Source organism: Neofelis nebulosa, chromosome 2 (assembly GCF_028018385.1).
Source record: "Neofelis nebulosa isolate mNeoNeb1 chromosome 2, mNeoNeb1.pri, whole genome shotgun sequence".
In the NCBI taxonomy this organism is placed as follows: Eukaryota; Metazoa; Chordata; class Mammalia; order Carnivora; family Felidae; genus Neofelis; species Neofelis nebulosa.
The window spans coordinates 166,879,460-166,894,103 of NC_080783.1; the positions used below are offsets into that span (position 1 = coordinate 166,879,460).

At 34.6% G+C, this 14,644-nt stretch overlaps 1 protein-coding gene across 14 annotated transcripts in view; it reads right to left on the reverse strand.

The window, feature by feature from the left end:
- Positions 1-14,644, reverse strand: part of MIER1 (MIER1 transcriptional regulator) — a 60,274-nt gene that overhangs the window by 34,637 nt on the left and 10,993 nt on the right. For 8 of the 14 annotated variants that reach the window (XR_009258073.1, XM_058717042.1, XM_058717040.1 and 5 more), the window contains exons 4-6: positions 10,270-10,294; positions 10,104-10,140; positions 5,242-5,387 (exon numbers count right to left, since the gene is read on the reverse strand). Coding sequence is in view for 13 of the 14 variants with exons in the window: in XM_058717042.1 (XP_058573025.1) it covers positions 5,242-5,387; positions 10,104-10,140; positions 10,270-10,294 (208 nt within the window). In the remaining variant the exon portion in view is untranslated. The remainder of the gene's footprint in view (positions 1-5,241; positions 5,388-10,103; positions 10,141-10,269; positions 10,295-14,644) is intronic. The other 6 variants (XM_058717043.1, XM_058717050.1, XM_058717049.1 and 3 more) reach the window with 1 other exon arrangement.

Here is a 14,644-nt window from a genome sequence, read left to right on the forward strand (position 1 = left end):
GTACTAATAAGGGGCTTTCCTCAAGTTAAACTGAAACACCACAAGAAAGTAGTAGTGTCTTATTACCGTCCATACAAATGTAGTATGTAAGTATAGAAATGGGAGAAACAAAGTGAAAGAAAAAATTATGGGTCAAGTAGAATGGAACATCACAGTTTGGGGGTTACAAGTATCTTTGAGAATTTTATGAATGATAAAAACTACTAAGATTTATTGAGTGATTATCACATAGGACACTATGCTAAATGTTTTACGTATATCATCCTTGTAGTAACACTGGTGCTTAATGAAATTAAGTAACTTGTCCAGAGTCACACACCTGCAGTAGAGTTTTGAATCAGGAAGTCTGACTAAATGTTTCACAGTACCTTTACATATACATGCATATGTACTGCCTTCCTCAAAACCGAGAAATATAAGGAATAAGAAATATAAGGAAGGGGTGCCTGGGATGCTCAGTTGGTTAAGCGTCCGATTCTTCATTTCGGCTCAGGTCATGACCTAACGGTTCATGGGACTGAGCCCCATGTTGGGTACTAATACTGACAGAGTGGAGCCTGCGTGGGATTCTTTCTCTCTGCACCTCCCTCACTTGCGTGCACAAGTGCGCGCTGTCTCTCTCTCAATAAATGAATGAATGAATGAAATATATGGAAGATATGGACATAGCACAAAATGAATAAAAATACAGGAACATGGACTATACTTGCATATTGTGCTTTAAGAAATAAGTTGACTAAGCACGATAACAAAAAGAGGAGCAATCACGTCTGCATAACCTAAAAGGAGGCTAGCTGGAGGTGAAAAGAACAGATGTTTTCAAAAGACATTTTATCTATCTGCCATTTAACTTCAAAACAGTAAAGTTACCAAATAACTACAGCACTATTTTAAGGTTGGAGTGGTGTCCATCTGCCAGCCATAGAGGAGTGGGTCCCTCTCAGCCGCGTTCATGTTAGTCTTTTTAGAAATGACTGCAGGAGACAGCAGATATTGGCTATTCAAGGGTCATCTGTTGGATGGACACAGTACGCTTCTTATACCGTGTACCACAACCAATTTACCAGTAAATGCTACTGAAAGAAGAGGGGAAGGAGGAGGAAAGAGACTGATTTCCAGCCAGGATGGCATAAGGGACTACACATCCAGACTGGACTAGAGAGACCAGACGGTTCCTAAGGTAAACAACCTCTTGGGGTTGTTGGGGCTTCACTATAAGATAAACTATAAAGGGATGGAGGCAGTTAACTTTTCTTTAGAACTCCCACACTGGGGTTTCTTTTTATTCTATGTAATTCTTGTCATGTGTACACTTCACAAAACCCTCTCACATTTTAATCTTTATTTTCCAGTTCTGGAGATTCACCAGATGGTTATGTGTCTAGCACTTCAAAATGAGTATTAAGTATAATATTATTATAACATGATTTTTAAAAAAATACAGATAAATACATAAAGATATAGCTGATCCTGATCCCTCTTCTCCCAGACTGCTACATTTGTGCCATTCAAAACAAGGCTTTGAATTTTAAAAGTACATTTGAAAAACAGAGTTAAGCCAGCCTGCATATTGCTACTCAAGCAAACAAAAGTATATTCACTACAGGAACGATTCTGATACCCCTTCTAAGATTACCACTATAAATTCTAACCTGTATATCTAATTCTATTAAAATATTCAAATGCTGAACTTACATAATTATTTTATATTAAGATTCATGCCTGTATTGAACTGTACAAAATGTAACAACAAACATCAAAGCTTCTTCTATGAAAAGCTACTTTTCACTTAAAACTTTAGATTTCAAACTGAATGAACTTAAAACTACACGCCATGCAATTATTGACAATTCCTGAATGAATTGCTAGTCAAAATTCTGCCACAATTATATCAGAAGTCCATGTCATACAACCAACATGCCAGGTAAAAAATCACCTAACTGATTCTTGACAGAACTGTAATGTTTCATTTCTATAAAAGAATATCAGTAATCAGTGAGAAAGTCTGGCTCATTTTTTAAATAAAAACAAAAACCAGTTTGGTTTGGTTCATACCTAAAAAGTTTATAACTTTAAGAAACACAACATATTGGCCCTAAACTAGCTTAGCTGCAGGTTACAGATGAAGCGTTGGTGATTATGCGCAACTTAAACCTAAATTTTAATTATTCTGGGAAAAGTTAGAAGCATCTGAAAAGATGTAAGACAACCTGTTTGAGGAGAATGATAAAAGATTGGCTCCCCTTTCTCTTCCTTTCTATATCCTCTATAAAAAATTCTATTTTAAATTCTTTTTCCTAAGGAAGGGTCACCTGAAAGCAAATATGGGGAGGCTGTAAAAGACCAAAGGAGGCAGAATAAAGGAGAAATAGGAAACAATAACACGCCCAAACTTTTAGCAAAGCTCATTAGCAATTTTGTACTAATTAAATGTAATAGCCTGTTTTCAGAAACAGAAAAAAAAAAAAAACAACAAACAACCAATAATCATTCTACCACACAACCTGTACTGATTATCGCCTCCTGAGTGACTACTTAATTATTTGAGCAACGTAAAGTGTGAGAAAATGGAATATATAAGATTTTCCTCCTTTCATGGTTATCCCATGGATGGGTTATTCAGAAATGAAAATATACCTAAAGTGATAGAAGTTTCTGTGAAATACAGGCAAATAACTGCCTTCCATTTAATGAATATATGAAGTGACTGCGACTGAGTCCTAAATCAACCATTTCCTTTGATGTTCACGTAGGTTCTAGATCATTCAAACAAACTATAACAGTCTTCTGAATGACTTTCTAGCCTCTTGTAAAGAACAGTTTTGACTCCACACTCCTCAAGTGCTTTTTAACCCATTCTTGAAAAGCTTTTATAACAACTATACATCATGGTCACTAAGACCAATTGTTTTCTGGCTTAAAACAATAAAACACTGAATTGCTTAGGCACTGTGGATTAAGCTAGTTTTAATTACTAAAAGATCCAAAAGGGGACCATCTGACAAGATTTGACTAGATAGTAATAGAATTCCTTTTCTAGTTCTTTAAATGTGCAATATAAAAACTAAAACTCGGCAACACATATTACTATACAAGAATTAATTTTTCCAAAATATTATGTACTCTAAACGCGTAAAGGCTGATACTACGTCTTACTTATTTTGTATGTTCTTTTTGTCATGGGGTGTAGCAGATCATATACACAATACATTTTAATAAGAGCATACCAGAGTGATTTATCATTTCATCCAAAAAGTTTGACCACTCTTGCTAAGCATCAGGAAATACACTGGTGAATAAAACACTGTCCCTCCTCTCATGGAACTAAAGGAGGACACAGACAATAAATGAGACGAACATATAATTACAAATTGTGTTAGTTATAAAGAAAGTATTGAATCGGGTACAGTGGATTAAAAAAAAAGCTAACTGGGAACAGGTAAGGTCACTGTGAGAAGGCAACATTAAGCCCAGACTTAAGGGGATAAGAAACCAGCCTCAGAAAGCACATACCGAGGAGTAGGAAAAAGCTGAAAGGCCTTGAAGCAGGAAGAAACAGCATATCTAAGAACAGAAGCACCTGGTGTGGCTATGTAACAGCATGACAGGGGCCTTGCTGGCCAGGTCAAGGAGTTTGGATTTTCTTCCCATGTAACAGGAAGACACTGCAGTTTTAAATAAAAGGCTGACACAACTGCATTAATATTTTGAAAATACCATCATGATTATTATAGAAATATACCGGATGAAAGAATGGTAAAAGAGGAGAATCCTCGTTTAAAGATGGAGAATCCAGTTAGGAAGCTGTGGTAATAGGCTAGGCTAGAAATGATGGTGACCTGGGCAAGACAGTGGCAGCAGAGATAGAACAACAGTCAGATAAGAGGTATCTTTGTGGAAAGAAATGACAGGCTTATTCAGGATTGAGTATTAGGAATGAAGGAAGAGGATTTCCTGATTTCTGATTTAGGCAATAAGGTAAAACAGTGCCATTTTTTATGTTGAAGATAGGGAAGGAACAGATGGAGGAAGTAGGAGATCAATCAACAGTTCTGCTTTGGACATTTAAAATGAAAAGATGTCTATGGAGATATCCAAGCAGAAATGTCAAGCAGGAGGTTAAACAAAATTGGGAATAGGGAATATATTAATGCTAGAAAAATAAAGAATACTGACACTATGGGAATGGATTAGAACAGATCACCTAATTTAGTAATTTTCAAATTTGGTGTGTATACACCCCACAGAGATTCTAATTATATGCCTGGGGAGAGGCATAGAAATCCGCATTTCTTAAGTCTATGAGCAATTCTGAAGCAGCTGACTCTCATACTACATTCTGAGGCGCACTGATTTATAGACAGAAGAAAAATCCAGAACTGAGAATTAGGGAATTCTAAATTTAAATTCCAAATTCACCTGTGGTGAAGGAAAATGAGTCTGCAAAGGATACTGAATAGAAACAAACAGAAAAGAAAAACTGGACAGTAGGGTACTCCAGAATTCAAATAAAAGGAAGCAGTAACTTGAATATGGCTGAGAATAGAGAGAAAAATGATGAATAGAATAGTAAGATCATTGGTCATATTGATAGGAGGGGACAGAAACTATCCAGAGTACTTTATGGAATAAATTAGAAATGAGAAACATGATGACCACTATTAAGAAATTCTGGCTCGGGGTGCCTGGGTGGCTCAGCTGGTTAAGCGTCAGACTTCGGCTCAGGTCATAATCTCATGGTTCATGGGTTAGAGCCCCGCGTCGGGCTCTGTGCTGATAGCTCAGAGCCTGGAGCCTGCTTCAGATTCTGTCTTCCTCTCTCTCTGCCCCTCCCCTGCTCGCACTCTGTCTCTTTCTGTCTCTCAAAAATAATAAACGTTAAAAAATTTAAAAAAAAATTCTGGCTCTGAAAGGGTGCGAGTAAAAGGTCAGTAACTGGGAGAGGACAGAGGTATGTAAGAGGAAATTCAGCATACCTTTATAGCCTATTTTTGACCAGATAACTGTGATGTTTTACTCAAGTAATTCTATTCCACATAATAGCTATTCCTTTTTTAAAAAAATGCCTTTCATTTCAAACTTTAAATATCTCACCTACAACCACAGAATTTTTCACTATCAATTATATGTAACACCACTCTTCCCCAAAAACAAAGGTAGAGAATGAAAATTTCAAATGTTTCCTCTATCTGCAAAAAAAGCCGTTAACTACTTCATCCTCTAGTTCTTATTGTTATTTACCCTTGCAAGATCCTCTATTTCAGAACTGAAGTTTGTTTCTCCTTCCATCATTTCTTCCTCTTCTAATGTTCGTTCATCATCAAAATCATGAACCAGCATGTCAGCTGATGGATCAAATTCATGGTCATCTGACGTTGCTGAACCTCCTGGTAAAGAACATTTTAAAAAGTTTGGTAAACCAAATGAAGTGTTATCTTATTAATATTTATTTAATGTGTATGTTATTTGAAGTTGGATACAGGTCAAACAAAAGTATCAGGGAAAAGCTATGCACATCGAGTATTAGTTTTCTAAAATTCTTACCCTTACTCATCACTCTGTCCCTGTAAAAAAAAACTCTTCTCTAAGGGATTATTTTTTGTCCTGTTTCACCTCTATATATTCACAGTTAAAATTGTAACTGGTGGGGTGGGAGAAGTATAGCTTTAAAAAAAGTGTGTACAGCTCTTAAAAAGAGTACTGTCATCTAAACACAAAATTTCAGTTGTAAAGAATAATGGATCACATCAAGTAAGAATGGTAATTCATGTGGGAAATACAATTCTTAATCATCTGACTGATATTTAATAGACCCAATGAGTATGAGTCCTTATGGCCCATGAGAATACAGTCATGGGAGATATACAGTCATCTGAATACATAGTGTAATGAAAATACAGCTACATTCAAATATTATTCTATTAGCACTTCCACGGAAATATATTTCAGCATGTAAGTAGCCGTCCTTAATTTATTTAGTTGATTTTGGTCTGAAATAATTCAGATAGAGAATATAAAACTGAAATTTACTAAAATGGCATACAGAACTCTTATGAACTCATTAAAAATAATCTAATAGCTAACTGATATGTAAGCTAATCTATTTTTAGCCTGCTGGCTGGGGAATACTGCTGTACTCAATAGGGTCAAGCCTGTAATAGTAGATTGCAAATGCTCAGCATATACATTCTATAAACTACCCCACAATTGGCTATTGCCAAACCTGGACTTAAGTTTACAAATTCATTTTTTTATGAATAAATGAGTTAACATTTAAAAAATCAATCAGCAATTTCTTTTATCAATTTAAACTGTTAAAAAGTTATATTACTTAATAATAAAGGTTAAAACCATTAACTAGTAATATATTACATCAGTATGCTCTTCCTTCAGTCCAGTAAGAGAACCAGTAAGTAAAACAAAGCGTTAGACGTTGACTTCTTGAAAAACAGACTATTACGGATAAGGGGACACTCAAGGTTCAGGGTTCTTGTCATCTCCCTCAATTTTCAGTGTAAATACCATATTCTGAGTGCTTACTGTGTGCCAAATACTATGGCTCAAGCACGTCACATACATTGTATCTCATTTAATCTTCAAACCCAAACTTGAACAAAACCAAAACTTGAGGCTGAGTTTAAGCAGCACGTTTAAACTCACAGAGCCAGTAGGCAGCAAGGACGGAATCTGAATCGTGGGTCTGCTAATTCAGTGTCTGTGCTTTTACTGCATTCTAAGCTTCCTGCAAGCCACAGCCTCAGAGACATTAAGTATCCTGCCTCAAAGAATACTTGAAGAGAACCTATTTTTACTAAGATGACTGAACTGCAAGCCAGATCAGGTGGTGAAGCACTTAGAAGTCATCCTGCTCTTTGACGAACATAATACTAATATTAAATATAAAATAACTATTATTTCTAAATCAGAAATCACCTTATAGTACAAATTAACAAACTATCAAAGTTTTAGAATGATTTACAAAATAAAAACATTTAGAAAAGTGTATTAATTTCTTTGGATAATTAAGAAAAGCATGGCATAGTTTTAATACAGCACCTTGGTACTGGCTAAGGGACTAGACACAAAAGTTCCATGAGAAACATCGAGAGCCACTAATTTAGTTGTAGCTTTTTACTTAATAACAAAGGTTAAGACCATTAACTAGTAATATATTACATCAGTATGCTCTTCCTTCAGTCCAGTGAGAGAACCAGTAAGTAAAACAAAGCATTAGAAGTTGACTTCTTGAAAAACAGACTATTAGGGATAAGTCCCTAATAGTCCCAATCATTATTCCTTCTTTTTGAGTTTTTAATGAAAAAACATTCCCAAAACTTTTCAGTTCACACAGCAACCTTCTAAGACACTTAGTCAATAATCATGTATTCCTACAAATCATGCTGTACTTTTCTTCTCCTTTGTAGGCAGGAAGATCCTAGAACAACCTCACACCACAACTTTGTACACTATTATCCTAATTCCTATTGAATGCAAATATTGTAAAAAATAATTATGCTTAATTCCTAACTACGTATACTCTTTCACCAACTAAAACAAAAACAAAACAAACTCACATGAGTACACCGCACCAAGTTGAGTGCTATATTACTTACCTGAAGTCTCCCATTTTTTGTCATTACTTGCAAAGCCATTTATATTTAAAGCCTTGCCACTTTACCCTCTCATTACAAGAAATAACAAAGTGTGGGTGAACCTTTTTCCCCTTCTCACTCCAATCCTCTCCATAGATATACCACACTGTTTTCTAACTTTCAATTTCACTTTTCTTGCCTTAATCTGACTTCTTGGTTGTACTTGATTTATTTTTGCCTTGTTGAGACCAATTAACCATTCTTTTCCTAGCCTACTAGGCTGTCTCCTTGAGGTAAAAATCCCCAAGATAAATTATTAGGGGCAGGGAGTCTGGTGCTTTGTGTAAATAAATATTTTGCTTCAGAGTTAAGGCAAGTGTCAGCTTGGTAATAAAATCTTACCCTAATACAAAATTACTAAGGTATCTTACATCTTTTCAAAGATTCAAAAGATAAATTAAACATATCATGTGCATTCATTTAATAATTTTATTTCCTTCCCTTCCCTAAATCCCTACATCTAATGGCTACTAGTCTTACAGGTAAAGTCTTGTATTTTACCTGTACAGGTTTACACTGGGAAAGTCCAGAGACAAATTACTGAGCCTGGGTCATGTGACTCTTATTACTAATATCAATTCCAAAGTACAGACGTTACAAAGGACACAGCCTCTTACCAGTGGACCAAAAATTTGTTTACATGAAGCCTCTATTCCTAATTTTTTCCCACCAACTTTTGTTAACTGCCTACAATTAGTATTGTAAGGACAATAAATATTCCCTTGGGCAGAAACCTGATACTACAAACACTATCTACTTCAAAAGATCTTCCTTAGTCCGAAACCAAAAAAAATCAATCTATTTGTAGAAGCATTCAGCAAGTAGTAAAGGCCATCGAAAACATTGTATTCTTCAAGTTCCACTATTCTTGCAGTTCAGCCTAGGCCAATTCAAATGCAATGGAAACTGAGAAAGCCATTAGTATCACCTTTGAAGTAATTACTTTTTTTGTGCCTATGTATTACTTGATCAATTTCTCAAAAATTCATTGAAAAATATCTAAAACTCAGTCTATTTGCAATGTGACAACATGAACAGAAACAACTAGAACCCACTTTTTCGATGAAAAAGATGTCTGTGTTTGAAAGAAAAAAAATACTGGGTACAATTCCATGTCCCAAAAAGGATACAAATAATCTGCTATTTATGAGGTCAGATTACTTCCAACCTCAACCATCCAGAAGATATGTATAAAATAAGTTTAAAAAAATCCTTGAGTTTCAGAAATGTCACAACGCCTAATATACTTTACTTCCAAGCCTATTAGAAAAGAATAAGACATTTGTAGCTAAATAAACACGAAAAAAACTCACAGTCAACTGAGCACACTAGTCATTTGGAAGGGATCTGGAGGTATCCTAATCCAACTCTTACTTCATACATCGTACTACATAGAATACAACTATTTGTGTTCATGAAAAGAATCCTAAACCATTAAAAAAGGCATATATTAAGCATTTTTACAAACATTCTTTCTAAAATTTACAACATAGAAAGATTGCTTTAATAATCTGGAAAATTCAGTAATGTATCATACCTAAATATTCAATATATATATGATGTTTTCAAATAAAACATTACCCTGCCTCTGAGAACTCCCTTCCTGACTCTAACTATCTCGCACTGTTCCTTACACGTACTCCACTGTAGAAGGCAGTCCTCTCTCTTGGTGAAGTTTCTGGACACCAAGGCAGACTGGGCTCTTTCCTGACTGCTATTTGGCTCCAACCAATTGTTGCTATAAAGGAATGCTGTACCCAGCGGTGCCAGAACCTCTGACTAATCATGAGAAGCCTAAATTCAGATTTTATATAAAATATTCTAGGTTTTTAAAATCACTAGACTGGCCAAACAAAAAAACATTTGTGGCCCAGATATGGGTCAAAGATCACATGTTTGCGAGGCGCCTGGGTGGCTCAGTCGGTTAAGCATCCAACTTTGGTTCAGGTCATGATCTCGCCATTCTGGAGTTCGACCCCCATGTCGGGCTCTGTGCTGACAGCTCAGACCCTGGAGCCTGTTTCAGATTCTGTGTCTGCCTCTTTCTCTCTGCCCCTTCCCTGCTCAGACTCTGTCTCTCGCTCTCTCAAAAATAACAAACATTAGAAAGAAAAAAATTTAAAAGATCACGTTTGCAACCTCTATATGGTCTGTGGGTAAAATCGGATCCTACTCAATCTAAACATAACCTCCTTAATTTATAACATTGAATATTCATTTTTGAATGTTCTGCTTCTTTTTTTCTCCCTCACTAAATGCATTTTTTTTCTCAAAAACTTTGAGCTTCCTATACAAGCAAATATTTCTAAGTTAGTGACTCCTTTTGAAAAAGCACACTTCATATTTACTTGAAATCAAATATCAATTAAAACCTATAAGAAATACACGTAGTAATTCATAAAAAAAGTGAACCTACAAGTAGTCATGAGGTTGAACTCACAGCAGCCTCACCTGTACTTTCATGGGCAGTCAAATATTTCATCCATTTCTTTTTCCCCAGAGAAAAGAAGCATTCAGAAGAAAAGCAAGTCAGATGACAGTCTAACTCCTCTAGGCTTTTTATAATAGGACAAATGTTAGTCAAACAGAAATTATAGAAAATACAGAAAATACTTACCTGGACTTGAAGACTCAACAGATGGCTGAGGAGGGGGAGAAAAGAAGAAATATTAGCATCTTTGTATAGTAAATCTGTGCAAAATTTACAGGAATTACTCAAGGACCAGTTTGACATCAAAGATCACAGTTAAGTTTTTACATCTGAATTATCTAAGACAAATTAAAACCTTCTATATAATCCTTTCTCTGACATTATATTTAAACATATAAAAATCCCAAACACTCCTGAATCTAGAAATGAAGACAATAATATGAAATTGATTCAGATTTTAAAGGCAAATATGGATCTCATAACATATGCAGCTTAAGAGATCTGATTTTAGATATTAGAACTTTCTGAAATATTTTCTCTTATCAATAAAGGGGAAATTACACACAAGATTCACTAACAAGCTGGCCTCTGGCTTAAAATACGTGAAAGAAGGGAGGCGAAAACACTTCAAGATGTTAATTTTAAATAAAAATTATGTTGTATACAGTAGAAGGAAAAAGTAAAATGTTATTAAGCACCAAATAGTACATTAGGCTAACTTTACAACAAACAACATATTTTTAAATTATCACAGAATTAGTAATCTTTGAGCTAAAGTCTAGAAAGGTTAAGGTCTCTGATGAAAAAATCAAAAACATTCCCAATTATAACATGCTGCTTCTACTGTAGCATTCTACCCCTCATAAATTTAACTATAAGCATTTAGAAAATTTAAAGATAACACTGTTAGCAACTTATTTTGGTAATACAACCACTTGACGGTTTGAGGCTATTATTTTATCTAAATTCAGTTAATTCAAAATTATAAACAAGTCATATACAAACATAAACTTCTGTAAATATATAACAAAAACTCAAGATGCTTCAAATGGCATATGCTTCCTAGTTAAAACCTTTCCTATTCATTCAGAGCTATTTCATGCCCATTAGAAGTCAGGCACGCTGGAAGCCCAAAATTATTAGCAAAGATAAGTTATTCCAGCACAGACAGTCCCTGACAATTATGGCTCAACTTACGATTTTTCAACTTTATGATAGTGCAAAAGGAATACCCGTTTAGTAGAAACCGACGTTTGAATTCTGATCTTTTCCTGGGCTACCAACACGTGGTATGATACTATCTTGTGATACTGGGCAGTGGCAGCGAGTTGCAGCTCCCAGTCAGGCATGCGATCACGAGGGCAAACAACCAATACACTTATAACCATTGTGTACCCATACAACCTTTCTGTTGTTCACTTTCAGTCTAGTAGTCAATGAAGTACATGAGATATTCAATACATGGTTATAAAATAGGCTTTGTGTTAGACAATTCTGCCCAACTGTAGGCTAATGTAAGTGTTCTAACCATGTGTGAGGTAGGCTATCCTAAGCTATGATGTTCATTCAGTAGGTTAAGTACACTAAATGCATTTTTGACTTAATATTTTCAACTTATGATAGGTTTATCAGGACATAACCCCACCATAAGGAAGATCTCTATTTTCCTTCTTTCTGGTAACTAATGCGGAAGGGAGCTGAGAAGAACAAAATAAAATGAGGAAAGTGACGAATTTTTCAAAAGCTAGGCATCTAAGACAAATTTCTTTTAAGGTGTTAAAATTCTATTTTGAAAACTGTCCATAGTATGCTATTGTATTAAGTATGACATTCTCTATTGTACATGGTGACTTAGGTTCTTTTGAAGCACACTTCCCAAGGGTCCTATTTTTTTTCCCTTTTAATTCTTAAAATGGCTCTTGACTATAGCATCAACTTACTTTAATAAAAGACTGACAGTAGTCAGTATTATATATTTTCAAGTGTCACACCACTACCCTTACTTAAAAAGTTGCTCTGCCACACAGAGTCAAACCAGTGCTACTTATTAATTCCATTCCTCTAACAGGAAGCTGAAAAGCAGGGTGATAGAGTAATGTAACTATAAAAAGGGTTTCTAGCTTGCTTAACATCTTATGGGCAGAGTAACACACTTCTAAGCTCAAAACGGATATAACCACCACACAAATTATTACACAGCAAATCAATATTTTAAAATATTAATCTACTTTTATGTCATGCAGTTATGCTTTGTTTCCCAAGTTTAAGCACAATTTCTGTCCAAGGCTACAGCAACGATGACTGTCTTTATCTGGTCCCAGGTTTGCCACTCACAAAGTAGCCTCACAGTGCTGTTTTTCCTTTTTAGTAAACTTCTGAAAATATTGCAGGGCAGAAACAAGAAAATCAGCATTTCTTTCAAATTAGGAGCTTAAGAGAAATGGCTCTTTGAGCATTTAGTTCTTTTTGAACACTCTAATAATTACTCCATTTAACAGTCTTCTGATAAAAAGGGGTTTCTGATTAAAAATGTCATTCTTCTTCTGAAAAAAAGGTACATTTTCACAGATGTTAGGTATTGGCAATAACAAAGACACTGAGTTGTGAATGGCGTTTGCAGTTTTTAAAAGGCCTCAAAGAGCACTAACTGCCAATACCACACTGATCGTTGTGTTGTATTGGTAAAGTTATCTATCACTTTAAAGTTCTGAAAAAGGTCCCAAATATTTTCCGTTAATTAAGATACCAAATATTCAGAGGACTGGTATTATTTGTATGTTTAGCTGGCAGAAAGGAGAACACCCAGTATTCAAAGACAGCATTAATGACCATTTTACATCAGAAATACTGGAATGTTTCAAGAACTGTAATTTGACTGATGTGTACCTAGGTTAGGATAGGGAAGGGGAAAGTAGGGAGATATGCCTCTAGACATACATTTTAGTATTCCATGTTCAAAATATAATTACACTGTTTCCATCTGGGCTGGGTGAGAGTGAGATATTGTTTATTATACTCAATTAATTTAAAAACTGACCTTTTAGAAAACTGGCATTTGAAAATTTTATACTATACATTACTTTTGTCCCAACTGCAGGCAAAAAAATTAATTTTCAAAGTAAAAGTTCACTATCATAATACAGGAAATTTAAGTACAGAATGTGAGCATTCTTTTTTTTAGGTATTTAGAAGAGCAGAACCAGCTTACATTTATATAGTACTACATATTCTCCAATGCATAAAGTTACTTGATCATAACTACATACCTGGCAATAACACCCACTCTGCCAACATCATTTTATAGATTAGCAAACCCAGGGAGATAATGTGACTTGATCCATGGTAAGTGGTGAAGGTGGAACTGAAGTCTACGACCTGAATATTTCTATACCTTCCAGGGGAACAACTATATTAAAAATCTTTTCTCTTTACCTCTTTCCTTCCTCCCCCTTACTTTCTTACTTTTTTTGAATGTTTTTCATCTGTTCAAAGTATATTTAAAATGTGACTGCAAGTTATCATCTGTCATGTCAGACTATTATCTATGTCTATTTAGGAAGTGGTATCTTTAACAATATCTTCCAGAAAAACCTGCGACATCTACCATTAATGATGCACAAATTAGTACCTGCTTAAAACTAGAGCTGTAAAACAGGTATTCATTTGTAACTTTTTTTTGTATTTTTAGAAAAGGCACAAACTAGAAAATGCAAATAGTAAAGAAAATTTTTCATTAGAAGTGAAAATGTATTTATGATGCACTCATACATTATTGGTAGAAAAATACAAGTTGGTTTAACCCTTCTAGGGATCATTTTGCTAATATGAAATTATCCTACTGATAAGCCTAAGAAAGCATACCAAGATACATGTTTAACAGTTGTTACCATAAAGTGGTTCATAGCAACAAGTTGGGAAAAAATTTTCAAGTCTATCATTTAACTAGTTAGAAATGAAATACTGTTCTTCTAAGCAACAAAACACTATTAATCCATTAAAAAGAGACAAGTCTGTTTGTGGTGAATGAGGAAAAAAAATGTAAAAAACATTTATTTATTTATTCATACATATATTAGGAGTTAAAAAAAAAAAGTAGAGAAGGGGGTAACTTGGGCTGGAATATAAATGACATTTTTTTTTTTCTCCAAAAGTACACACAAAACCCTGTAACAATAGTTATCTCTAGGGAATGGGTTGGGGAGAGAAAGTTTTTTTCATTTTATACCCTTCTATACTATTGGAATTTTCTAACCACTTGTTAGTATTACTGGTTTTTTTTTTTAAGAAAGTCAGTGGAGATCATCTTATGGAATTATGAGCAATTTTCATTTCCTTCCTCTACTTTTAGATTTTTAAGAAAACCTATTACTAGCCACTTTTTTTTTTTTTTTAACAAATGTATCATTTAGAAAAATAACCTAGTTTTCTTTTAGGTGCATACATAATTATCTGAGACAGAAAACATAACTAGACAGTCACACAGAGTATGAGTAGGCTAAATCAAATTAAAAAATGAACAGCTGACTTTTATATCTTCACCACATATATGATTTAGTTGATC